The 26,844-nt window shown below is 48.6% G+C and overlaps 1 protein-coding gene across 4 annotated transcripts in view; it reads right to left on the bottom strand.

Annotated features, from left to right (window-relative positions):
* Window positions 1-347: 347 nt before the first annotated feature.
* The window catches only part of TTC28 (tetratricopeptide repeat domain 28), a 108,064-nt gene continuing 81,567 nt past the window's right edge, over window positions 348-26,844 (bottom strand). For 3 of the 4 annotated variants that reach the window (XM_074553939.1, XM_074553942.1, XM_074553941.1), the window contains 15 exons: window positions 25,488-25,597; window positions 25,190-25,319; window positions 24,596-24,814; window positions 22,506-22,671; window positions 19,770-19,910; window positions 16,189-16,333; window positions 15,126-15,305; window positions 13,421-14,141; window positions 11,609-11,733; window positions 10,338-10,569; window positions 9,858-9,934; window positions 7,852-7,875; window positions 6,926-7,055; window positions 6,278-6,385; window positions 348-5,809 (listed from right to left, as the gene is read on the bottom strand). In XM_074553939.1, coding sequence (XP_074410040.1) covers window positions 4,182-5,809; window positions 6,278-6,385; window positions 6,926-7,055; window positions 7,852-7,875; window positions 9,858-9,934; window positions 10,338-10,569; window positions 11,609-11,733; window positions 13,421-14,141; window positions 15,126-15,305; window positions 16,189-16,333; window positions 19,770-19,910; window positions 22,506-22,671; window positions 24,596-24,814; window positions 25,190-25,319; window positions 25,488-25,597 — 4,136 coding nt within the window. In that variant the 3' untranslated portion in view covers window positions 348-4,181. The remainder of the gene's footprint in view (window positions 5,810-6,277; window positions 6,386-6,925; window positions 7,056-7,851; window positions 7,876-9,857; window positions 9,935-10,337; window positions 10,570-11,608; window positions 11,734-13,420; window positions 14,142-15,125; window positions 15,306-16,188; window positions 16,334-19,769; window positions 19,911-22,505; window positions 22,672-24,595; window positions 24,815-25,189; window positions 25,320-25,487; window positions 25,598-26,844) is intronic. The other variant, XM_074553940.1, reaches the window with a different exon arrangement.

Raw genomic sequence — 26,844 nt, forward strand, 5'->3', positions numbered from 1 at the left:
TCCAGCTGGCATCAGTATGGGGAGAATCCCTCATCCCTTTTGCACTGGGGTCTCTCACAACCCTCAGAGCTCCTCCCAGCCCTGCTAATCCTCTTCTACAAGAGATAAAAGTAAATATTGGTGCTCCCACCAGGTGCCAGGAGGAGGAAAAGCAATTTCCAGTGAGCACTGGTGACAGGAACACTGCACAAAAAGGGGAGGGAAGTTCCAGAGGGAGCTGAGAGCTGCCCTGAGTTTCAGCCCCACTCTGCCACAGGACACTGTCACACAGGGGAGCTGGGTGTGGGCAGAGAGCAGAGAACCAACAATCACCCATCCCCAAATCCTTCCAGATCAAGAGACTGAGGCACTGAGAGAACTCATGCTTTAATAGACACTGAAATCACAAAGAAGAAAAGGCCAAATGCCTTAGCAATTTCAATAAAAATATGAAAATCTTTTTACATGGTAAATTTCATAATATAAAAAGTTTAATGCTGTCTGGAAACAGAGTTTTAATTTACAAAGAAAGTCCATAGAGGCCAAACATGGCTAACACTGCACGTAGGGAGAGCGAGTGCTGAAGGGCTGCTGCTGGGAAGCCTCTGCTGAGCATCCTCCTCTCTGGGTCACTGCTCTTCTGCAGCTGAGGGGAGCAGTGCCCACACACAGTGCAGCCCTGCTGGGCAGCATGGCAATGCAAAGAACCCAAAACTGCTCAAACCCATCATCACCATCCAGCTGAAACTAGCAATGCTTCCTAACAGATTCTCAGACACCTCTGTGCCCCCGGATCTGTTCTGCAACTTGGAAGAGATGTTCACAGAACGAGCTTGCCCTAATGAAAGAAATTATGGCCTGGAGTGATATGCATGGGTGTAGCACCCCCTCAATGCTTTTTTTGTTTCAGTAAGGTATGATTAAACAGAAGGAAAACCAATATCAGGCCAGAGGTACAGGCTAACCAACAAAATCAAATTAAACTAGATTTTGATCACAGGGGTTGTTTACTGTTCCCATTTAGTTGGACCTAAAGACAGTCAATAAAAAATCTGAAATCTCACACAGTAAAACGTACAGGGCAAAACCAAAACATTCTGTGGCCTTGGGGAACGGTTGCATGTGGCAGGTTTCATGTGAAAGTGGTCAATACCTAATTGTTATTGCTCACTGTATTACGCAGTGTTGTCACTTGTACCATGCACAAATACAACAACGACAAATGCATTAAACCCACAGAAGGAATTCTAACAGCAAATGGAGAACATGTGATTTTCATTTCCTGAATTTCTCCACGAATTGGGCAAACCTGATAAAACTCTTTTTTTTTTTTTTCCTCACAAAGGGGTTGTTTCTCATTCAGGAGGTGGAGGAGTGAGGGACAAGGTGTGCAGTGTCTCCCAGCCACGAGTAAGCATGCATTTCATGGCTCCTGGCAAGCCAATGGAAGTGACCTGTGCCAAGTCAACGGAGACCTATTTCCCAAAAGACTTGTTCTAGTGACACTCACCTTCCATATTTATACAACATCAAATTCCCCAAATACTGAACTTTCTCTACATCTGAACCCTTCCCTGCTTCTAATGCTCCCCCCTCCTTAAAAACAACAACAGAAGAACCACTCCCCCACACCCCCCACCCCGATTTAGCTCTGTCTGAAAGCTTTAAGCCAGCATGAAACCTGCTGGAGCACAGAAATGGGTTGTAACAAAATGGCAGCATAGAATTTCTACAGGTTAAAAGATCCTTTAGTTATGGAAGTAAACTACAACAAAGAGGCTTATTTCTGGCGTGTTATGCAGCACTACAGGGAGTATTTGCTGTTGCTATAAACAAAAAGCTGCCCACTTCCATCCTGGGTGTTCCTGGGATGTCGTTTCAAAAAGTTTATGCTGGTTAGAAACAGAGCAGGTCACATGAAGTCTCTCAGCAGTCCTGTGACCACAGCAAGTGGCACGATCAATAGCATCTCTGTCTCCACAAGGGGCAGATGCTGTGCTGACTCATTTTGGCCCACTATTCTAATTTCTCCTGCCAAATGACACGAAGGTTTAGCACCAATCCATCACAGGAAGATGTCAGGTACAGACAAATAACTTGCACCATAATAAGTTGAACAGATTGACTCAACTGTTCTGCTACATTGTGTACGAGTAGGTAACTACTCCTTCTCTCTGCACTGAAAACTTTGGTGATCTCCCCTCCCTTGTTAGCTGGCTGTAACAACATAGCCCAGTATCCTTTGCCTTTAGTGCTTGTGTTCATTTCTTGCCCCAATGAAAAGGAAAACAATTCTCCTGAAACCAGCAGACTCCAGAATATTCTCACAGCACGCATCTGATTATGCCTGTGAGTAAGCTGAGCCTAAGCATTCTCATGTTTCCATATCAGAACTGAATTCTCTGTCCTGCTACCATGCTTTTCCTCCAAGATCCCTTAGAAAATCACAAATTATCAGATCCACATTTACAACAAGAGCATCCAGCCATGCTAAGTACAATTCTCTGCATCAGCAACATACTCTGGTATGTCCACAGAGCTGCCTGCACTCTCCATCCAGCTGCAAGACTGGAAGTTGACTTCAGATCCAGCTAAAACTCAGGGCCTAATGAATTCAGCCTCACAACACCTCTGTGAGGTAGCTAGGTAAGTATTTACTATCCCCATTTAGATAGAAAGGGAAGACGAGGCACGGAGAGGTGAAGTGATTAGCCTTCAGTCACTCAGCCAGTTCTGGGAGTGCAGAACAGACATCAAACCCTTGGTGAAACAGTGCTCTGACTTCTCAGCCTGGGAATACCTTGTGTGGATCTGAGCTCACATGGTGGGGTCAATGCTGCTGCACCCCACAGCTTCAGTGCATGCAAACCATCACTGGGATCCTGATCACAGCACTGCATCCCACAGCCACCTAGAAACCATCTCCAGCCTGCCCCAGCTCCTAAACCCCACCTAGCCTAGGGAAGCTGACTGTTTGTGTCGCCCTGGGGGTGCTCTTGGTCCCTTTTCCTCCACATGTCAGAGGGCACTCAGGTTCTGCATCCATCCCCTCCGCCTGCTGCCTCGCCTTCTGCCTCCAGCTGCACCAACACTGGCACTCCTGCTCCAAAGGAAACCTCCCCCCACAGCAAGGAGAAGGCTCCCAGACCTGCCTGTGGTGAGCCCTGGCTCAGCAGGATCAAGGAAGGATTTTTTTGGCATGGTGATGTCTGAATCACACACACTGATGTCACATTCTTGCCTGCTGTGGAACTGCAATATAATGTTCTGAGCTGCAGCATCTGCTATTCTTTTCTGTGCTCACTGAGCAGACAGAGATGTAAGTACTGCCCAAAACTTGCCAGGATAAAAAGTTCACTTTCACAATGTGGTGTGCCAGAGAGACCAGAGCACTCAATAAAACCAGAACTTGTCTCTCTGACACACTCACTACCTCACACACAGGCTCACCTGTCAAATGTTTGTTAAGCCCCAAAATTTCCTTTGAGCAGACCAACCAGCAAAGTCTCATCTGAGGGCTTTCCCTCCAAAAGTTACCTGAGATGCAGATTTTAGAATGGAGCACCTCTCTCCTCTTGTTTTTGTTTCACCAGTCTCTAAATGATGCACCAGAACTGCCAGATCCTGCTGCTATGGAGTTTTACTGAGAGCAGTTTCTGGTCTGGCCAACCTGGCAGAGGTATCTAGAGGCATGTGGTCTTCTCCTCTGTCAGCCTTGGCACACAGTCGAGTAAATGGCTCATCTTTCTCCAGGCAGAGACTTGTACCCATGTTCTTTGTGGTACACAGGAATGTTCTGCCTCCTCTCCCTTTCCTCTCCAACCCCTGATATGTGCAATTTCTGTACAAAAAGCCAGCTGTAAAACTTCTGGTTAAGAAATACAAGGAGGTGGCTTAAAAGCCAGTGTTTAATGAACAGACAAGCAGATGCTTTGCACCTGCTGCTGCAAATACTGAATACTACAGAGAACCTGTTATCAGGTGAGTCTGGCCAAGGTCCTGATAAGGGAAACAAAACCCCCATGTGTGTGAGGCCGTGTGCCCCCACAGTGACAGCAGGCCAGCCTGTCCCATCCCTGGGCACTGCCAGCTGAGGGCATGGACACGGCTGCTCAGCTACTGGTTCTGTTTTGGTAAAGGCAAGTGGGCACAAGCAAATAGTTCAACAAGACTGTAAGTCATGAGCTGGTACTTGGGACATTTCAACATTTGGAGGAAGGGAAAAATCTTCCTGGTGACAAAAATTTATACCCATTCCCAGCTGGCAGCCTCAGGGGACGCACAGCTCCCAGAGTGTTGCCAGGTGAGGAATGAGCTGATGCCATGGAATTTGTGGTTTCAGGGCATCTGTGTCCATTGGGAGGGATCTTCTGTGGTGAAGCAGCAAGGTGTTGCCCAATAGACAGGTCCTTCAGTTCCAGCTTCTCTGCACTATCTTCTTTGCTGTGCCGTGGTGATAAATTGAGCAAGCTGAGGACATCTTTCTTAGAAGTCATTGTTCCAGGAGCTCCTCGGAGAATCTTTATTGGACCAGTGGAGTGGTGGGGAGTGCTTTGCCAGAACATCTTTAAGTTGTGAATTGCTTGCACTTTTTCATCGATGGCAGCCAATTTTAATTTGTCAATGTCTGGGGCATCAGCTGGGCTTGAACGAGCAGAACCAGCTGAGGAATAGGAAAGAGCAGGAGATGGAGTGCTGCCACCAGGAGACTGATGCCCTGAGCTCGGAGAGATATTTCTGGGTGATTTAGAAATGTGAGCACTGTACGGAGAGCTGGGATACTTGAGTTTAAAGGGAGGCTGCTCACTTAAGGACCCATGCGAGTCACAACCCGGAGACGGCTGCCCACTGTACTGACCTGTGCCTTCTCTGTTTGACATCTCCGACATGGTGGGGCTGTTGTAGCCAGAGCTCACCTTCTGAAGGGATGAGCTCCTCGTTGGAGGCTTTGGTTTGATGGCAAGGGGTGAAGAAGCCTGGTTCCTGTGGCTGGAGCTGAGCGGGCGGCTGAAGGCGCTGGTCTCCGAGGAGCGGAAGGCGGACACGCCACCGGGGCTGGGAGCTCCATCCTCAGAGCTGCTGCTCTTGCTGATCTGGCTGCTGCTGCTCCTCTGAAGGCGTTCAACAGCAATGAGGTGACTCTGAGTTTCCTCCAGAATTTTTTGGGCCAACTCTTGTGGATCAAGCTTTGCATTGCTGTCCTCCTGGGATTTGACGGTGCTGTCAGTCTCAGTGCTGGACTGGTCCGATTCCCCAGTATCTGAACTTGCAAGTTTCCCAACTTTTTGGAAAGGTGAATTTGGGCTGGGGATGAGAGTCATTTTAACAGGAGAATTTGGAGTACTTATGCTCCCTTTGGAGTTGATGGATGCTTTAATGCCTCCGTTCTGACTAGTTTTGGGCTGTTTGTGATCAGGGGAAAATCTTGGTTTTATGTTTTCTTGGTAACTGGCCAAAGGCTCATTGCTGATTATAGAGAAACCTTCATACTCTTCCTCATCTTTGCTGGCTGCAGTGGCTTGTGGTGACAGCTGGCTCTGAGCTGCAGACCTGTGTGGATAGATATTCTTGGGCCTCTCATAATCCTGCCTCCCTCTGTGTCCTGCCCCATCCAGCATGTTCTCTGGCTTGGAAACAAAGCTCATGGAAGAAGCAATGGAGCTCAGGCTGTACACAGAAATGGCATCTGAGGCAAGGCTGTCTGGACAGGTAGGAGAGAATGGAGGGTTTTGATACTGGGGTACAGGGTTGGAAACAGACTGAGCAGAAGCCAGTGACTCCAGTGATGAGGAACTGTCCAGGCTAAGGCGCTTGGGCAGCTCTGTAGAATCTGAAAAAGAAAAGACAACAGTATGCACATGCTCCCAGACAGACCATAAAATGAAATAAAACCAGGTAACATTCTATCAGAATTAAGAGAAAATGCTACAAAACACGCCCTCAAGCTCTGTGCTGCCTCAGAACAACCAACTAATACTTAGGTAAGGAAAAAGAAGTGCACAGCCCAGGCAAGAACCTCTGTCCAAATGTCCTAGATGGAAACTGTCAGTTCATTATAATTTTATTTCTCAACACAAAGAATGATTTATTTGTCCTGCAGTTGCTGGACTCTATCTCCAGTTTCTGCTCAGACAAGTTTTTCCCATACAAAAATAACATTTACTCCAGTCGGTGTATCAAATCTGGTTTGTGTGACATGTGTGTGACCTCTGCAATGATGCAAGTGGGAGATTTCAGCAGAAGCCATTCTGATCAAATCATCAGATGACACGAGCAAAAACACACTGAGCAGCTTTACCAAAAAGTGCCAGCAAGGATTGTAGAGCAAAGTGCATGGTCCTCCTGGTAGCTTGTTTCCCAGTTTTCAGAATGACCTCCTCTTGGCCAACTTCACAAAGGTCAAAACCTATAGTGGGACATGGAACAGAAAATTACAGCTCACAGAAAGACCCTCTGTCTCAAATAAGAGTAATGTCATTTGTAACACAGACAGAACAGAGAGGTATGACAGCCTGCAGCACCCTCTGAAGGATGACTTCACCTCTCATGTGCAGTTTGTTGTTTGTTATTTTTTATTGTTTAGCACACCTTCTCCAGGTGTTGGGAGCTTTGGGGTGCTGGACTGGGATCACACACACTCATTAACAAATCACTCCTGTCAACACTTCTGTAGCTGCAAATTACTTGGAGTTGTCAGGAAATTATATACCAAACACATCTCAGGGGACAATGTCCTACATGCCAAACAATTTATTACTGATTTATTATTAATTCCACAGAAATGGAGCTGAAGAGCACAGACCTTGGAATTTGGCAAATGCCAAATGCAGGCTGAGCTGCAGGGGGCAGACAAATGTGAAGCCGTGAGCCTTATCAGTGTTTCAAACCCCCACATGAGACACCTGCAATGGGTTTAGAGAGACAACAGAACAAAGTGTTTTCCTACCTAGAGCTGCCAGAAACTCATGACAGCCAGGCAGCCTCCAGAGCTGGACACTGATGGAGACCTGGATTGGTGCAGAGGGGAAATCTTGCTCCTTTTCTCCTGCTTGAAGTTGAACCAGGACTTGATGCAGCTGAAGACAGCAATACAGACATTAGCCATTCCTGACAAGTCACATCACTGCTTCTCCTACAGCCACTGATAAAGCAATGCCCTCTGCACACCCTTTCCCTGGACACCCAGTTCAGCTCCTGAACAGAGCAGTGAGATGGGAAGGTCTGGGAAGAAGGACAGTTCAGGGACAGCAACATCAGACAGCCTGGAAGAGCAGCAAAGGCAGGGACAGACCAGGGGTGAGGGCTGGGGGTGGCCAGTGGAAACTGAGCAAGAAGGAAGCACAGCAGGAACATCTGTGAAGGGAAAGAAAAGGAAAGAGACACTCTGGGGCTGCTCACAGAAATTTACTAAAGCCCATTCCATGACTGAGCCATACTCCTTATGCAAATCCTAAGAAATTCATTAGTTGGGCAGAACAAGTCATATGAAGCCATGGAAGACTTTCCTAACATCTCCATGGCCTCCAGGAAAGAAGTTTCTCAACTGTGCCCAAGGGACAGGAGTAGCAAGCTAGAGAGAAAATGTGTTTATGAAGATCTGACACAAATTAAGATGCCAGGATCCCGTGTAATTCACCAACACAGCCAGGGCAGCAAGGATGGAAAGCCATTAATCAGGGAGCAGCTAACCTCAGGACCACCCATCTCTCAGAACCCACAAAAGCTTACACAGGCCTTTTTCCACAGTAGCTGTGTGGAGCAAATCCCAGGCCTGAGAGTGGGTGCAGACAGGGTGCAGCACAGGGCAGGGTGTGCAGTGACCCCAGCACTGCACCCTGCACCTCAGGGTCCCCCCCTGCACATCATACTCACCATTCCCACCACATTTCTAACAGCCTTCGGGCAGCAGGCAACAAGAAAGGAAAAGAGGAGAAAAGAACATGGGTTACTCTGTGCTACAAAGTGCCTGTGCTGAGGAACCCTGCAGGGACACATCCATGGCCAGGCCAGCACCCTGACTGCAAAATCCTCTGTCCAGAGAAAGAAAGGAGCAATGGGAATGGTCTGAGCCGGGAATCCAACAGCATGGGAACAGGCAGTGGAATCTGGGAGTGCCCAGCTCATGACAGCTCAGACACTCAGCAGGCAGACACTCAGGCCAGCCCACTCTCTGGCAGGAGGCTGAACATAAACCAGCCCTTCTCTAGTTTCCTCTGGGACACAGAACTGGCACTCAGTGCAGGCAGAAATCACTAACTTTTCCTTGCACATGCAGTAATCTGAAGTTCTCTCTTTTGTGGCTCCTGCCTTCTCTTTTGCACTCAAAATAAGCATTTTCTATGCAGTGCAGCTGCTCAGGCTGCTTCACTAATGCCAAAAGCACTCACTCCCCTGTGATGCTGATCACCCACTGAGGAAAACCAACCAGCAGCACCCAGGGACTGACATGTCTGACCTCCTGCTTCTGTCTGGAACAAAGTCTGCTTTCCTCTGGGACTGCAGAGCCTCAGCTGCTCACACCACGAACTGCCAAGACGCAGGAGAGGAAAATAGCAATAACCACAATGGAGGGGAGAGCTGCTGAAAACCAACATGTAACGGGATAGACTGGGGCAAAAGGGAGTTCTCTGCCAGGAGTCTGGGCTATGGAAGAAAACTTGCAATATCCCTGCCAGTATTTACTCTGTGGGGCAGTGAGGAACGGGTGAGTGTGTCTTTTGTTCGGTAATTACCTTGGGTAATTTAATTATCTGAGGCAGGGCAGCAATCATGAAGCCACCTCACTAGCACTCTAAGGCCTTTTGTGCCATGGGAATGCTGTCCTGTCCTCTTCACACCCCTTGGACCTGGCCTCCCTTGGGTGGCCATGAGGGAAATAACCCTGAAGTTAACCACACATCTCAGGCACTGAGGAGAGCCAAGGCAAGAGGCAAAACACCACCAAGGACATTGGAAACATCTCAAACTCTGCTGCAGATCCTAACAGGAACCCTTTCCCTGGAACAGGCTCATCCCAGTGGGCTGCCAGAAGCTACTCAGCAGGTCACAGAGAGGCTGGGGCTCTTCTCTGGCTTTTTTTTTTTTTCCATGTGACCAAAACAAGAACAGCCTGATACCACACAAAACCAATCCCAGCTCCCCACCACAGCATTGCCTGGAATGTTTCTGCATGGGGAAAAGGGAAAGACAGTGAGATTTAGGTCCATTCCCTGTGTGAGTGTGTCCATGTACTACAGCAGGCAAATGATGAAGAGAAACCTCACTAGAGGAGCACTCAGGACAGCAAGAACCATGGAATGGGAAGCAGCCATGGTGGCACAGAGAAAGGTCAGGTCAGGCTAGGCATGCTCCAGAGACAGGAGAGGGGAGAGTGTGAAGGAGGCTGAGGGGAGCAGGGAGAAGTCCCATCACCACAGGTAGCACTGCCCTTCTCCTAAAGACCAGAAATCCCTTCCCTGGAGCTGTGAGCACACACAGGAGCAGCACAGGCTCAGGGAGTTTTCTGACAGACCTTGCATTGTCCACAGTCAACCAAACCTTGGGACTTCAGTAAATTGAGTGGGCAATGAGCAGCTAATGTGGGCCTAGGCAGGATGGCCAAACAGCAGTTAGGGGTGACACTGCTGGAGGGATCATGCCTTCACTTGTCACTGAACAGGGAGTCCCAGGGCCATGCAGCCCTGCAGCCACCTGCAGATTTTCCTTCCGGACACACTTTCATTCACACAAACAGGCAAGTTTAGAATTTCAACCCTCAAGTCTCCTAGCAAGCTCTGGGTTGATACACCAGGGCATCAACCATTCTGCATATTTCTGAATTTACTGACCTGGGAAGAGCCATTTGGAACCTGGTACTGGAGGAAAACCTCCCAACTCACCCTGTTGATAAGCTGCTCTCCTGTTTCTGAAGCTGTGATAAGTTTACAAAGTGCCTGAAGTGCAGGGTTAGGCAAACCTGAAAAACATCAGCAGAAACATCTGTATCTGTTTGACTGCAAAAAATGCAACAAACCTCAACAGAACACACACTTGGCTAATTGCTAAAACCTCTCCCCCACATCACTGGACAGCTCTGGAAGCAGCAGCAATTTCCAGAAAGCAAAGGGTTTGCATCTGATGACAGATTTCCTGTCTGAGAGCTGAGAGAGAGGAACAGTCACATCACACTTACTCAACCCAGCAGCCAATGATTCTCATCTGTGGCCAAATTTTCAGTTAACATTTACTTTTAGAACTTCTTCCTAGCCCAATACATTGATTTCACTGATGTAAAACATCCCTTTTTCACATGCTGACACCACAGAAAGGTGTGAAAGGCTGATGCCTGCCTGGCCAGGGCCCACAGCTGCTCCTCTCACCTAGCAGGGACTGGATGGTGGTGCTGCACTGCTGCAGCCTGTCCCCAGGGTCTGAGGTTGGGAAGAACACTGCTGCTGGGAGGCCGCTGGCTGGTGGGTCCAGCCGAAATCCCACTGCTGTGAGGAGTGCCTGCCAGCCTGGAATGCCACCAACTTTATTCTCCACACTCTGCTGGGAAGTGTACATGGAGTTGTGCTGCCCGTTCTGGATCCGTTGCAATGATTTCTCCACCTGTGGGGAAATAAAACACCTTATTGTACAAGATGCTGCTACTGACTGCTTCTTTCTACTGCAACAGCAGGCTGGGAGACAGCAAATCCAAGATTGATCCTGGCCTGTCTCACACAAGAGGACATTAGCGCCTTGGAAAGAAAAGCTCCAGGAACTGAGCTTTCACAGCTGCAACATCACAGTGATGAGTGTCAATGTTCTCTGGGATGCTGGGAACAATAATGCCACAAGAAATGAAGTAGCAGTTTGTTTGGGATAGCTTCCTGTAAGCCTGGCAGCTGCATTTCTCCCTAAAGATGATTCACCTTGGGGTTCCAGGCTGCTTATTACCAGACAAAGAGCCTGCAGCCACGCAGCAAACAGGAGAGAGAGATGAGTGTCCACAAACCCCAGCAACTGGGAAGGCCAGCAATATTCACAGGTTTCCATCATTCTGTGGATACTTCACACTCCTGTGAGACCGCAGATGATGCATTGGGAAGAAAAGTATTAGAAGTCATGAGTGATCACTGCAGCCACCTGGCAGTTGGCTTCAGTCCCACTGTTCCCCAGGACAGACTGGTGGCACAGATGGGGACAGAAGGGCCTCTTATCTTCCAAACACACTGAGACAGCAGTGACTGTGCTCTGTGTTTCCATGACTGCCATGTTCAGAGCTATTTCCCTGTATAAACAATTAATCCCAATGCTTACCCCTTAAGCAGAAACCCAATTCAACAGCTAATGCAAACCAGATGGGTCTGGGGAGGATTCTGTCGCAATACAATCCAAGATTTTGCTTACTTTGCTTCTTTTTGCACTGAACACTTCCTTAGGTGTCCAAGTCTTTCCACACTGACCCAGAGTTTTGCAAGAGGATACATCATGGCAGGGGAGGGAGGATGAAGGTGTATATATTTTTTTTTCAAGTGGGAGTGGCTGCACATCAGGGAGTGGCTGTTCCATTCATGGTTCCACTCCTGCCCTCAGGTGAGGGTGTCTCAGGACTGAGTGGGCTGTGGTGCCACTCGTGGCTGTGACAGATCTTCCCTTCCCTTACCAGATGAAGGAGCACACGCAGAGCATCCCGGGCCCTGTCAGGGTGCTGCAGGATCTCAGTCAGGGCCTGTCCTACCAGTGAGGAAGGGCTGTTCAGCTTCATATCACTCCCAATAAGCATGAAGCCTGCAGGATTCAGAATGAGAGACAGTCAACCTCCTGTTGTTATGGAAAATGTTCAAATCACACACAGATGTCCTCTGCCCTCAGACCAGTGAATGATGGTTCACTGTACCCTGCATAGGGACATTCTTTTCCCAGAGCTGCTGCCCACTCCCTGCCCAGTCATTCAGACTGAACTTCCAGAAAGTTTCTAGATACTTCTTGCTGTCCCCTGCTATTAAATCAATAGTGTCTTCCTGTTCAAGCAAGCAGAAAACCACTGGATTGCAGCTAAACTTGTCCAGGCATGCTCCAGGTCTCCTCTGCAGCCACAGAAATCAACACATGCCAGCAGTGGCTGTAAAACAGAACTGTGGACATGGAAAGTTTTTGCTGTCCTGGTCAGAAACCTGCCCTGGCTCATGCCCCATTCAATGCCAGACTCCCCAGATGCCAGCACAAGGAGTTCTACATTTCCCTTCTCATTCATGCAGTGAGGATGCAGCTGCTCCTGGCTCTGGTGCTCTGTCCATGGGGATGCAGCTGCTCCTGGCTCTGCTGCTCTGTCCAAGACTCAGTGCCAAGGGTCAGTGGTGGAAGTCAGGGACTGTGTGGGATGAACTTGCACAGTGCCATGGAAGGGGCAGTACTCAGCCTGAGCAGCTGAAAGCCTCTGCTTGCTGGCAATGCCAAGCACTGTGTCCACACTTTCTTTTCTGCCTAGAAAGTGGTCACTTTTGGGGCTTTTTAGTGGTCTTTTCTTTTGAGACAGAAAAGTCTTGGAAGGAAAATAAAATCCCAGCTGAATTGTGGACCGTAACCTGAACTCAGCTCACAGCTGGTACTACCTGAACCACATCCTGATGCTGGACAACATGCCTGAAATCACTGTCAGCCTGACTCATGTTAACAAGTTCCCAGTCCTCCAGCCATATGCAGTTCTCACCAGAGCCATATTCACCACAGTTTCCTGAGCTAACTAACATGCTTCTGCTGCCTGTGCAAAAATCAATTTGGGGAATGCCTGCAGCTTTCAAAAATCAGGCCTCGTGCCAGGAAGAAAAATTAGGTTATCTGCACATATTCCTGTCACAGCACTGCTGAACTCCAAGACTTTGTCATTCCATATCTCAAACTACAGATCTAATTGAGAAGGAGCAAGAACCAGCACTGCACAAGGAGCTGACGCTGCTGAGACATTGCCAATGGAAGCAAGAGAAACCTTTCTCCTAAAATGACCAAAGGAATAAGCCTTGCAAGGTTTATGTCACAAAAATCACAGCCACTTGATTCTCCTGCCTCCTGTGGAAGTGTCACTAAATTTTCCATTAAAAAGTCTGTGTGTGCTCCAGCTGACTCCATCCCACAGACACTGGAAGTGTGAGCCTGGAGATTTCAAACACAGAGAAGGAGTTGTTGTACTGCAATTTATTTCTTTCCAGTCATGAAACACACTTCACCTCACAACTGCTTCTAATTATACCCAATCCAGACCCACCTACTGTGCCCAGTGAAATGCTGGTGAGTCCTGTGACACTGACATTCTGCCACACTCAGCTGAATCAGAGTCTGAGACACAGGGGCTGAATTCCGGGAAAACACAAGGCACACACTGCTCCCAATTACCAGCACTGCTCCTTGCTTAGCTCACATAGTTTGGCAGCTCCCTAGTTAGAAACCCATCTGATTTGTCCAGAAGAAGACTTCCTACCTGCCCAGTTGGCTGGGTGGGAGAACTGCTTGCTGCTCTGCACAGTTTTCATTGCTTCTCCCAGGGCTGCGCTGGCTTTCATCCCGTTCAAGAGAGAGGAGTAGAAGGCATGCACAAACATTTTGGAAGCAGCCACAGGAATGGGCCAGAGGGACACAAGGACACACTGAGCCCCAGCAGCCAGGAATGCTCTTGTCAAGCCAATGACTCCATCAGAAGTGACTTTGCTGTTGGACTCTTGGTAAGAGCCAAGAACCACCAGCTTGACAGGAAGACGCAGATCCAGCACGTCAGCTGCTGTAAGCAGGAACTCCTGGAGAGGAGGGCAGTCTGAGATGCTCTCCACATCACTGGCATCATCCTGCATCCTAAGAGACTCTGGGATTGTGTAGGGGTTCCCAAAGGAGCTCTTGCTGCTGGCTGGGTTGCTGTCAGTGTTGGGTGTCAGGACCAAGGCAGCCAGTTTCCAGGAGACGTGGGTTGCAAAATGGACACATTCTGCCTGAGTCAGGGCACTCATGACTCTCTCTTTTGTTGATGAGCTGCCAACTAAGGGCTGGCAGCCAAGTAACTCAGACACCATATAGGCTTCCTCTTCTGCAGAGGGCATAGGTCCCCAGAGCCACCTGTCCATAACTGCTGAAGGGAGCTTGGGATTTCCTATCACAGCTGCCATTGAGGTAGAACTGGAGTAAGCAGGAGTATTCTTCCTCACATGGGACTACAGAGAGAATGAGAAAGAGAAAATGGGGTTCAAAGATCTGGTTTTTTTGTGCTGGAAATAAAATACCCTGTCCCTTTGGCTCTAAACATAAGTCTGGTTGTCATAATTACAGGAAGAGTGCATTTCTTTAGTTTCTTCTGTTCAACAAGGTACACCTCTGTTTGAGTCTGGTCAAGACTTCTATCCCCAGATCACAGATACAGCCCAGGTCTCTTTGAGGGCTGCAGCAGAGCTAAAATCATAAAGAAGATTCCAGGTTCTCACATTACTGGAACAGCACCTGCAATCACTCACTAAGTGTTCCTCATACCTGTATTTCCAAGATCAGTGTCAGCACTGCCAGCAGCAGGTGCTGCTGAATGGAATAGCAGTAATGCTGACAAGATTCAGACCCTTCTGCTGTTCCACTGACTGTGCTTAACCCAGAGCAAACCAAGATGTGCCACAAAACACTGCCCAGCAAGAGCAAATGTGATTTGGTGCATTCTCCCAGAGAGCTGGGCATTAGAAATGCTGCTGCCAAACCTCAGCATGAAGATACTTCTGCAGGATCCACCTGTGGGATTTGCTTTCCCCCATAGCTTTGGTGTCCTGAGACATCAGGATGCATAAATGGAAGTGAACAGAGCAGCAATGTGACAGGACAGTCAGCTTGGCAAGGAAGCTCAGCACAGATCTCAGACACCTACATCTCTGTAGCCTGCCATGTAGTTCCACACCCAGCACATGCAATCCTTTAGAGGAGGATCTCCAAATGATCCAATCCCCTTGTCCTTCCTGGCATGCCTGGGGTGATTGAGTGCTACAGGAACTACATCAGGACCTACTTCAGAGCTGTGGTGCTCAGGGTGCTCCTCACACCCAGGGTGGCCTGGCTGTGGTTTCTGTTGCTGTGTCTGGCACAGCAGGACAGAGCTGCTGCATTCTGAGCATGTACCAGGACCTGCACCCCCAGGAGAGGTTTCAAAAGCAGGGCCAGACCTTGGAGCTGGGGTTCAGTGACTGGATGGAGGGCACTGCAATGAGGCTGAAGCGCTCGTAGAGGTACTCGTTGGAGGAGCTGCCCTTCAGCAGAGCAAAGGGAATGAGGTACAGCTCTCCCTCCAGAACCAGGACCAGCTGGCGGTGGCGGCCCACAGGCCCACTGGAATGCATCAAACCCTGAAAAGAAACAGCAGAGAATTAGTTTGGCCCTTTCACTGCACACACATCCCTGGCTGCATTTCCCAAGCACCAGGCTCTGCTCTGATCCTGTGTCAGGTTTGGAAGCACCCACACCAGAACCCACTCTGTGTGACACATGGGCACGTCCTGTGCAGCTGGGCTATTGTTCACCTGTGCCCAGCCAGTTCCACAGGGACAAGGGAGCACTGAGGGCACTGACCTGTCTGCTCTGGGTCAGCACCCTGGCCTCAGCCCATGTGGGGCCCAGCCTCGCCCTGGTTCTGCAGCCCCTTCTGCTCCAGCCCGAAATCTTGGCTAACCCAAACCACCCATGCCTTGTCAGTATTGTCATCATCTTTCCTTTGTCAGAGAATATTCTTTCTGATATTGAATTTCAAAAAAGCCATTTCCTCTGAACAGTGAACCATCTACAGACAGATTTGTGGCCTGCACTTCCAGACACTTGAAATCATCACCAACCCAGAGTCACTAAAAGATCTAACCAGGAAGCATCTTATGGATGGAAGTGAAGCAGAGAGAGCAGTCAATAGGGAACATGCAGCTGGGCACAAAATGTGGCAACTGCTCCTGATCCCATGGAATTGTGGAAATTTATTCCTCTAGTGTATCATAAAAACAATTAGTTTTCACTCCAGGAAAGAGTAACTTCAAAGCACTGCAATTTGCTCCAGCTTAAACACTGGCAGCCCACAAAAATAAAAAAAGTACTCAGGACTAGATCCCTGTCTCTAGGTGGTCACTAAGACCCCTTCCACCCCAGACTGTTCTGTGCAAATACCACACTTCAGAAACCAGCCCCAAGCTGTCTGTTCTTGCTTTCCCACACTGAGAGGGTTTTGGTGTCTGTGCAAAGCCTTACTCCTTCCATGGGTCCTATCAGTAAGTCGTAGAGAGCACGGAGGGGGGGCTTGGTGAAAGAAGTCTGCCTCCTGGGAAGTGATGATGTTCCATCCTTTACAGGAGACATGGTACTGCTGAACAGGCTGGTCATGCTCTGACAGCTCCTGTGGGCAAAAGCCAAGGGAGAGGTTAGCTGCAGGAATCTGAGCTGCCCTGACTTCTGACAGTGACCCTGTCACCCAGGGCACTCTGCTCTCCAAGATGCTTCATGGAGGACTTGAATCTCCCATTCAGCTTCACACCTCAATGAGCAGTGACACTAATGGCAGGATGAATCAGCTGCAGACAGCACATGACATTGTCTGGAGCTTCTCTCCACGCTCCAGTGCCTCAAGTGCTGCTCCCAGCTGCTCCTGCACACCTATGGGCACAGCTGTGTGCAGGCAGGCATGAGACCCACTGACAACTGACCACAGCCACAGGAGGATCTGCACAAACTGACCTGGTGATGCCAGAGGAAATGTGACAGCAGGCAAACCACGAGACATCAAAATTCTGCACTTCAGGCACCGCTGAGCAACACCTGGTGCCCATTTCTGATAGTCCCACAGAGCCCTGCACGTGATCTCCTGGCATCAGCAGCCACAAATGTCTGCCCTGCTGGAAATTAAGTTGCCCCATTCTGGGCTCACTAGTCCAGCAGCTGTGCTCCCCAGAATTGTTATCCTTGGCTTGGGACCATTTTATGTGAAAAGGGTAACTTTCCAAAAACTTTTAGCAGGTGGACCTCAAAGGAGAGGTAGGGAGGCCTGGGACCTATCCCAGCCATTTCTGATACATACCTACACACAAACTCAGAAATTGCTTTTTCCCCTCTCTTTCTCTCCTTAGCTGCTGCTACCAGCCTTCTGACCCAGCTCACATCATGCCTAAAACCTACAGTTCTCTGAAGAGAAAAATGCTCTTACCACCCACAAGGAATTTCCATCTTATGGGCACACAGGAATAACCTCAGAATGCCAACAAAAGCCTGGTGTCTGACTGCCCATGCTCACCAACACAGAGATTCCAGTGACAGTATGAGTATGCTGCTTCTGCTGCTGCTTAGAGCTGCTGGAAACTCATCTGGGGGATTTGTGCAACAGGAGATCAGCACAGGCTTGGTGCTGTTTGCACCCCTCCTACCCATCTGCCCCACTTCACTGCAGCACCTGATTGCAGGGTTCAGCTTTATGAAGCACAGATTTTAACATCAGATCAGGAAAAAAAATCTGTGCAGGGATATCCAGTGGTCTCCAGGACCTTGTGCCCCAATCCTCCCTGAGAGGCTTGTTGCCATCAGGCAGCACTTGCCAGCCCCACAGCCCACATTCAGCCATTGTTACACTCTCATTTACTGCAGGGAATTGGGGCTTCATTGCTCCCATCAGCAAAGCCCTCCTGCATCTTGAGTTTCCCAGCCAAGCAGCTCCAGATTTATTTCTTCACCACTCAGATTGCTTTTTATGAGAACTAATCCAAGGAAGCACCATAAATCTCTCACATCTCCTGCCTCTGTGTGTGTGTGTGTGTGTGTGTGTGTGTGTGTACACAAAGAGTGAGCAAATCCACAGGGGAGGATGGACAGATCTCTTGTGGCAAGTGGAACTGACCAGAAGCCCTGCCCAGCCCATCCTTTCCCCCCAAAGAAGCCAACAAAAGGTGCACTGATGATTTGCACCTTGCTCTTGCAATGCAGAGGATTCCCTGATGTCTGAACAGTGAAATCTCTCATTTGGAAGCCTCTGCTCAGGCTCTGCAGTGCTGCTGATTTATAACCCTTTGTACAGGCAGCCCAGCCTGCAGCAAGCAGAGAAACAGCACAAACAGGCAGGGCTGAGCTCTGCTCCCTGCCTTTGTCTTGGGGATGCAGGAACAAAGCAAAGCCTCAGAGAACAGGCTCAGAGTGACCCAGCAGCCTCACAGGTGCTGGCTCTGCCTGCTGAGGATGAGTGGCTGGGCCCAGGCAGAAGGAGGGTTCATCCCAGAATCAGCACAGAGCTGCTCCTGCCTTAGCACTAATTAGGATTTTAGACGAGTTAATACTCCCCATGGCCATTGAGAGGGCTGGAAGTCAGGCTGGTGCTGAGGGGTCTGACAGCCTCAGGAAGCTGGATACCCATCAATCCTTCCTCAAAGAGACTCTTCCTAAAGATGCAGCCCTAAATCCACATTCAGGGCCTTGACACACACACTGTACAAAGCTGCAGTAAGCTCCAGAAAACAGCCAGATCTGAGCTCCCTGTAGATCCTTTCAAGGATCCACAAGTATCACCTACTGTTCTCTGCATAAAAGCACCTACCCTGAATTCAGAGCTCAGCAAGCCAGCTGCAAACAGATGTGGCAGTGTTAGCTCCATCCCCAGGTCCCCCTGCACAGGCAGGAGAGGGGCAGGCAGGGAGGCCATCCAGCAGTGTCTCCTTATTTTTTCACCTCAGTGCTCATTGCAAGAACATCACAGACACGGCTGCTTCTAATGCTTCCCCTGCTTCTCTTCTGAGGGTGCTTTTAGTTAAATACCCAAGATGCCCCATCCCTGGGCTGCTCCTAAGAGCTGCAAACTACTGACTTGACAAGACACCTGAGCTAAGCTCTTAGGTCTGGATTCCAAGTAAAGTATGTGGCTCCTGTGAAGCAGAAAGACAGATGTGGCATGGTTGGCCACTGCAGTGTTCCTGAAGATTAGCATTCCCTGGAACAGAACCACATCTTACTTTCCCCTGTAATCAGGACAATCTCCTCTCTTTCTAAGGCTGATAAAATAGCAAAACACCTCAGCAATTCTGGGGATCTGCCTGTGTGATCCAAAACTAGCAAGTACTCGTAGTCCTTCATCAGTGCAGCAGCTTGAACAGATATGCTTCTGCATTCTGAAAAGAAAACCAGGCCAGTTGCTGGTGCCAGCAGGCAGCTCCCAGTTCTGTGGGGATGCTGTAACAGTTCACAAGCTCCAGTGGTGGCTCACAACACTCCAGGCTGATCACATTTTCTTTTCCAGCTGAGAAAGGCCTATGGTGTCCTGTGCTCATAAACCACAATCGAGCACAGATCCAGTCAGAAACCCTGGGTTGCATCACGCAGCCACACTGGAAAAATTCTGTCCTCAATTTTCTTTCCAAATGGTTGCCTTAAGCCCTAATCAGCACAGTCATGTGAAAGGCTGAGAACAAGGTTTAAGAGGCAGAAAATGAGTGGAGATTTGCAGCTAGTACAATCCTGTAACTCTGGAAATGCAGCATATTCCCACTTAATTGGTACAACACTTGAGAACAACAGAAACATGTATTTCTGTAACAAATGTGCAGGAGAGAGCTCCAGGCTCTGCATCTCACACATAGCAGGGACAAAACAATTGCTTGGAGTCTCAAAATCAGCCCTTGGCCAGGAGAAGAGCAAGTTCAGAACAGCTTTTCCTCTGACAGTCATCAGTTACAATGGGGACCAGTCCTTGCTGGCTCTGACCTCAAGCACTGGCTGCACCTAAACTTGCAGTTTGGAGAGAAGCCCATCACCCAGACATCTCCTGCTTGCTGATCCCCACAGCAGTGCTGCATTCTCACCTGTTCAATAGGTTGTTCCTGCTGACCATCCTCAGGAAGCCAGTTGGATCAGTCATTGAGTTCAGCTTGTTATTCATCTCCTCAAACTGCTGGTCCATGATATCCCCAGCTTCACTCTCTGTCTCGCTGCTAGCACAGGCTCTGGGGGGAATCAGTGAGATGAAGGGTCACTGATGCAAGAAAGAGCAACAGCTTGATGACAAATGTTTGGCCAGTCTGAGCAAAAATATTTTTCAAACAGAAGCTCAACCAAACACTGATGCCAAATCTTCCCTGGCTTGCCTTTTGTCAGGCATATAAGACAATACCAGCCTCATTTCCTCCTCTTCTAGGATTCCAATGTTTACTGAGTGGCACACACAGGTGGGAGTGCAGGACCCTTTTGTGCACTGCAGGCAGGGATTTCTAAAGCTGCAGCACAACACTGAAAAGCTGAGTCTGCAGGAAACACCAGCTCAACCCTTATCTGCCTAAGAACACGTGTGAGCACATCCTTTCCAAATCTCCACAGCTCCACATACTTCCTTCACATAGCAGAGGGAGCTGTGCTGCCACTCCTGTTACACAAAGAGGGAAAGCACACAAAGATTTGCTCTATCAATGCCCCAAGTGCAGCAGCAATACAGAGAAACAGCCCAACAATTCTGAATTCCCAGTCTCCTGACATTAATATCTAAATTTTCTCAGTGCAGTTGGGGTGTTCATGGTGGGCTGGGTTGGGCTCAGTGAGAATTTTGCACGTGAATCATTCTCTCTATTTTGTACACGTTCGTTGTTAATGTTGCTGCTGTTACTGCTTGTTTCCTTGTCTCATTCCTGTTTCCAGTAAATTGTTCTTATCTCAACCCACGATCTTCACCTTTTGTGCCTCCAATTCTCTTCTCCAGCCACCAGGAGGGACAGAGGGGAAGGAAGGAAGCAAGCAGTATTGGGGTTTGGAGAGTCTCAGTGGGAGAACCAAACTGGGGAGTACCATTCCTAAACCACAACAATGGCACATCACAAACCTTGGAATTTGTACATTTAGGATAAACCTAGGATCTGATGAAGCCTCCTTGCATCCCATTTCTGCTTCTTTTTTGGGTTCCTGACAGCTTGAAGCCTCTTCTCAAGGGCATGTTTCCCAATAAAGAGCACAGGAATTAAATGAACACAAAATCTCCATTTGTGCAGGCAACCAGAGCTGTATCTCTGCTGCTGTATGGATCATGGATCTCTTGTGAGTGAATTTCCTGATCAATATGATTTATAACCTGGTAAGTCCTGACAAAAGCCAATCACTTCATGAACACTGAAATGGGGACAGCTGAACCACAGACGGGGATTTAAAAAAATCTAACAGAAGGGGGAAAAAGGAAGAAGAAAATGTTGTCAACAGCTTCACCCTGCACATTTTTCCTCCAGTTGAGGCATGCTCGGCTCTGAGTCCTGGCACAGTTTGGAGTAACACTCACAGCTCCTTAAAGAGGCAAAAATCTTGAGTTCATGAACCCAAGAGAGCAGGTCACATGCTCTCCCTAAAGAGAGTAGAGTCTGTTCTGACACAAGTTCAAGCAGATTTTAAAATCCCTTACACTTCTTTTTTTTTGCAAGAATGCATTACTTTAAGGATTAATTAGACCAGCTGAAAAGAAGCCTTTCTAGCAGAACCTGAAGGCTGCAGTGTGGAACTGAACATCCTGTGCATCCCTTCCCCTCCAGAGAGTGTGAAGCCATGCTCTGGAGACTCAGCACTGCCTCTGACCCTGCTCACAGCAGCGTGGACACAAAAACTCTTCAACCTGAACCCCAGAGCCCTCCAGCAAGCCAGGACTGAGTAGTCAAGCTCCTTCACATGTGCTGTGCAGATTCACACCCTGGTGGGCAGAGCCTGGGGCTGGGACTGAGCCTGGCAGCTTCTGCTGGGGGGCTGTGGAATCAGCAGGGCTGAGGGAAAGGGGTTTCAAAGTAGAAAGTGATGCTCACCAACGTGGAACAGCCAAGATTTGTTTGCTTGATCCCCTGCATGTGATTTTGACATGGGGAAAGAACGTCTGTATATGATTGTACCGCACTGGTCCAAGGATCTTGGAGACAAGCATTAAACCCAGAATCCTAAACCAAAGAACACACCCCTACCACTACCACAAGGTGAGGAAGAAGCTGACATCCCAGCAAATTAAAAACTCATCCCAGAACCTGAAGACTGAAGGACTGCCTTTGCCAGGAGGAGAATCTGTGGTGACAAACAGTTAAGGAAACTAAAAACTGTATGTGCAAAACTGCTGCATGAGGCCCAACTGCAGATTTCAGTTATGGATCTTGTGTGCATGTCTGCAGGGTAAGACTCAACAATCAACATGTGGGTTCTAAATTATTCACTCAGCTATAGCCACAAGTCACATTGGGGGTGGCTAGAATTTCTATGGTATTTGCAGTTTTTCAAAGCAAATCGTTGAAAGAGAATTAATTACACTGGAAACTAAGCAGGATGAAATCTGCCCATATGCAGTCAGACATGGCACCTGCCTCCTCATCCAATCTACAGATTCACCACACAGCCTGTGGGTTTGGATCTTATTTGCATGTGCATGGAGTTGTTTGGCAGGAAAATAATAATGGTTACAAAAACAAAGCCTTTTTTTTTTGTTGCTGCACTGAATATTTGCCCCTTCTCTGACTCTCAGTTCTCAGACTTCTCAGTCAATTAGTTCATCCCAAAATGTTATAAATTCAGAACCCCTGATGCCAACTCACCTGGTATAATAGGAATCCACCCCCAGAGCCTCCCTCACGCTGGAGATGTGCTGCTCCAGTGCTGAGTTTGTCAGTGTCTGCAGGGCCACGCCGTTGGCTTCATGGAAGTCCCCAGCATTTTCTGTCAGGCTGTCACCCAGATAATACTCATGGAATTTCAGAATTCCTGCAAGGCACCAGAACCAGGAGTTATTTCTGCAGGGCTACAACAGTGCTGCCAGCAGCTGTCTAAGAAGATGGCACAGCCCCAAGCATGTGGCATTTCACAGCAAAACTGGGGCAAAGTGTTCTATGCCAGGTCTCCACTGAACTTCTCCAGTATTTCCAGCCTTGTTTTTAAAATCTGGGTTTGTACTTTGCAGATAATGGCTCAAAGGCACAAAGGCAGAGGAGAGCTTTTACGAGATGCTCAGAATGCCTTTGCTATTGCAGCACTCATATAAATTATAAACCAGATCTTCCATACAAGCCCCTACTAGAGTAATTCACATTTCAATTGATGCACATGAAATATACCTATTAATAGCCTCTGAGAAAATTAACTGAACACACAAGGCTGAACAAGAGTGTTGTTACTACAGCAGAATCTCCTCACATCACACACAGTGATTTCACTCTATAAAAGGAAAGAAGATGGATTAAAGCACAGTGAATTATTAAAAGATAGCATTTCACAATGGGTAAACCAGATAAAGGCCACTTCCTGTTTTGCTGAGAATTCCACTGCAACTGCAGATAAAACCTTCCTGCTTTCAGACTGGTCTATTCTTCCTGAGATAATTAATTCTGCAGCCTGTGATCAACAGTAAAAAGCTGCTCTGGATGCCTTAGCAGCATCAATTATTACACACAGTCAGAGAAGAGCAGAGGAACAAAGAATAAAGCAACTCCTCCTGCAGCCACAGCAGCAAACACAGCAACAGCCAAGGGGTTCTGAGGGTCCCACATCAGTGGGACAATGAGGACACTGGGCTGCCACTGCAGCTGCTCCCTCTGTCAGTGAACAAGAACACGTCACCATGGCTGGACCAGAGTCACTACTGAAGGGCTCCCAGCAAAGTTTCCTGAACAAAACACACAGCCTGTACCCTTCCCATCACCTGACAGAACCTTCAAAGAGGCAGTCACAAACCATGGACTCAAACACTGCTTTTCTCCAAGACTCCCTCTGGGCAAGGAGGAGATTGATCATGATGCCCAGTGGCAAATCCTACACTTTATCCATATAATTTTAATAAGCTTAGCCTGATAGTGATACTATAGAATTATTGGCATTTTATTGTGCAAACTACAGCCCTGAAGAGCCAGTTAGTGACTGGAAGCAGAGCAGGACAATCCCATCTTCACTCAGACATTGCAAAACACTCCCAAAAAGTGTTTCTTCCAACCACTGTCATCCCATCTAAATCAGGCATGTGTTAGTGCTTCCTTCCCTTTCTGAAGCATTTTTCATGCAGTCTAAATAGTGCTTTTTATCTCCCTAGCTTTGTCATGATGAAGGACTGCAATTATTAAATTATATCCAGAAAGAACTTGTTAAAATTTACAGTCATCACTTTATTAGATAATGAATAACAGCTGTCTGCAAAAAGCAATCCTCTTCAAATTAATCCTCCTTGCTCCTCTGTGATAAGTGTTTCCACATTCATGTGAGGATCAGGCAGCTCAATGGCATATCAGGAAGTGGGGATGCCCTTCTGTTTTCTGCAATCCACTTCAGTGAATAAACCTCAAAAGCTTTTGGAAGAATAAAGCACAGAACTATAATTAAAGTAGGGATTCTTAAGCAGAGAAGATTCTCATTGAGCCAACACACTTGGAATTTCATTACTCTTCTGTTCTGCCCTGTGGGAAATATAGACAGATTGGAGGTTTGAAAAATGAAAATATTAAATACTTCCATCTCCAGGTGAACATCAAAGTCCTGAATAAGCACTTCTGAGTCATTACTGCTGTGGCTATGCCATAGCTTTTAGTCTATTCAGCTTTAAGGTACTAGACGGAAATGATTCCCTCCTACATTCACTCTAGTCCCAAATTCATTCCTATTCTCCCTGTTCCCAGGCTCTTGTGTCCAAAAAGGAGCTCACCTGCCCCAGGAGCCAGCAGCCAGCTGTACAGATAACCTGCAGCCAGTGAGTAGTAGAGAACAAGTCCCCTCTGGCCATTCACAGTCTCCAGGACCTGGTCAAGGGTCACAGGAGAGTAGGGATCTGAGTCCTGCTGCCCAGTCTGACGTTCCACGAGCAGGTCAGCAAAAGCCCTCGTTCGTCCTCTCTCTGCTACTGCCAATGCCTCATCATGGTGACCTGAAAAGACAAAGCCATTTCTCACACCTGACACAAGTGTGCTCTGAAGTACCACATCCATGGAACAGGGACAGCTGCTATCCCAATCCCAACCTGGGCAAGCAGTGCCACTTATTTCCCAAAAGAGCAGTCTCTGCACTGGAGCACAGTCTCACAGAATATATTTGCTGCAGGCAATAACACAATGAACCACAGAAAGGCAAATCAATGGGGGAAGCAAAGAAAAGGAACCAGAGGTGCCCCAAACCCAAAGAGAGAAACCCATATTGCTGTCCTGAACAGAAATGCTGTGCTGCTGGAAAGCTGTGGAGCAAAGGACACATCAGGAACTGCCACCCCACAAATTCAGCCTCAGCATCTGAAGGCATCTCTTACCCAGGCTGACAAGAACTCGCTGCAGGGCCTGATAGGAGGATGTCTGCAGGTCGAAGAGGGACAGCTTGTAGTCAGTGCTCAGCTGCACCTCGTGGCGGATGGTCTCAAACAGCGCGGAGGCACGGTACAGCTGGGAGGGAAAACAGCCACAGTCACCTCCTCATGGACACTGCACAGCCCTGCCAGGGCCAGCAGCCATCCCCTCAGGATGGGGAGCTCGGCCTCACACCCTCCCTGGGACACACCAGACATTTTCTTCCCAGAAAACAGGAAGCACACGGGGCAGACCATGGCGTACCTGATGCTGGGACTCCTCCAGGTTCCCGCTCGCCCACAGGGAGAGGCCGAGGCCATGACGGATTTTGGCTTCATCTTCTCTGCGACCCAGCTGCTCTGCCAGCCTCAGTCCTGGAAAGAAATCAGAGTGAGAAAGTGCCAGAGGGGAGAAGGGGCTGTGGTCTCAATCCCAGGGGGTTTCTGTGCAGGTAGAGACAGCTGTGGAGCTGCCAGCACCGAGACCAAATGCAGGGCAGCACCAGTGGTGGGGTGGTGAGCAGGGCAGGGACAGCACCAGGGTGACCAGTGGGGCAGTGCCAGTGCTGGGCAGCTGCTGCCAGCCCTCACATCAGCACCAGCATGAGAGGTGACAGACAATTCCATGGACTGAGCCCTCCATAAGTGAGGTTAAGGCACCAGCCCCTGAGACACATTCAGTAAGTGTGAAAGTTCAACTTTTAAACCCTAAAAGCCATACAGAGAAACAAAATCACACTGAGCTGTCAAACACTGCCAGAAAAGACACCTCTTGCCACATTCCTGGCTTGCTTCCCATCAGCTCTCCCCAGCCCTCTGGAAGGCTCTGCATGGTTTATGTGCTGAGCACAGGGCAGGGGCTGGCCTGAACGACCTGGAGCTCACTTCACTTCCAGAGGCACTTTCTGTGCTGTCCCTGCTTCCACACACTCCAAACCTCCGCCTTGGTGGCCCCTGCTGACAACAGGGACACCTCCTCTGAGGCACCTCTGGTTTCCCCCAGCCTGGTGAGCAGGGCCCTGGCTGTCACCACGCAGCTCAGCAGCAGCTAGCCTTCCCAGGCTACGCAGGAATTCTGCAGCACACCAGGAGAAGGAGCTGTGTTTCATTTCTCCCCTTCCAACAGCCTACTGGAATCCTGCCAAGGTCAGTTTCAAGAAAACCAAACTAACTGATGTAATACATCCTTCGGCCTCCAGCTTCATACACTCCAGCTACATTGCTCATCTGCTGCATCAGAGCCCACAGTGTGATCAGCTGCTGCCTGCATGCTGCACCCCCTTGCAGCAGCATAGCTCCCAGGCCAGCACTGCCCCAGCACTCAGCAGTGGCAGACAGCTCCTGGACACCTCAGGCTGAATTTCTCTCACCTTTCTATCAACAGCACTTGTTTTCATTCATACTTTAGGAGAACTCACCCACTTTGTCTCAATCCTAGGTGAACATGTAAGAAGAGCAAGGCATAAATCTCTCCTAACAGACCTTTCAGGATCAGAGAGATTAATCATAATCCTCTGTGATTTTCCCAGACCCAAATCCTGGTATGCAATGCCATTTATAGAGAAGGTTTACACCTTCAGGCACAAATGAGCTCTACAAAGCGACTCTGCTAGGTGCAGTCC

The sequence above is a fragment of the Zonotrichia albicollis genome, chromosome 18 (assembly GCF_047830755.1).
Source record: "Zonotrichia albicollis isolate bZonAlb1 chromosome 18, bZonAlb1.hap1, whole genome shotgun sequence".
Lineage (NCBI taxonomy): Eukaryota > Metazoa > Chordata > Aves > Passeriformes > Passerellidae > Zonotrichia > Zonotrichia albicollis.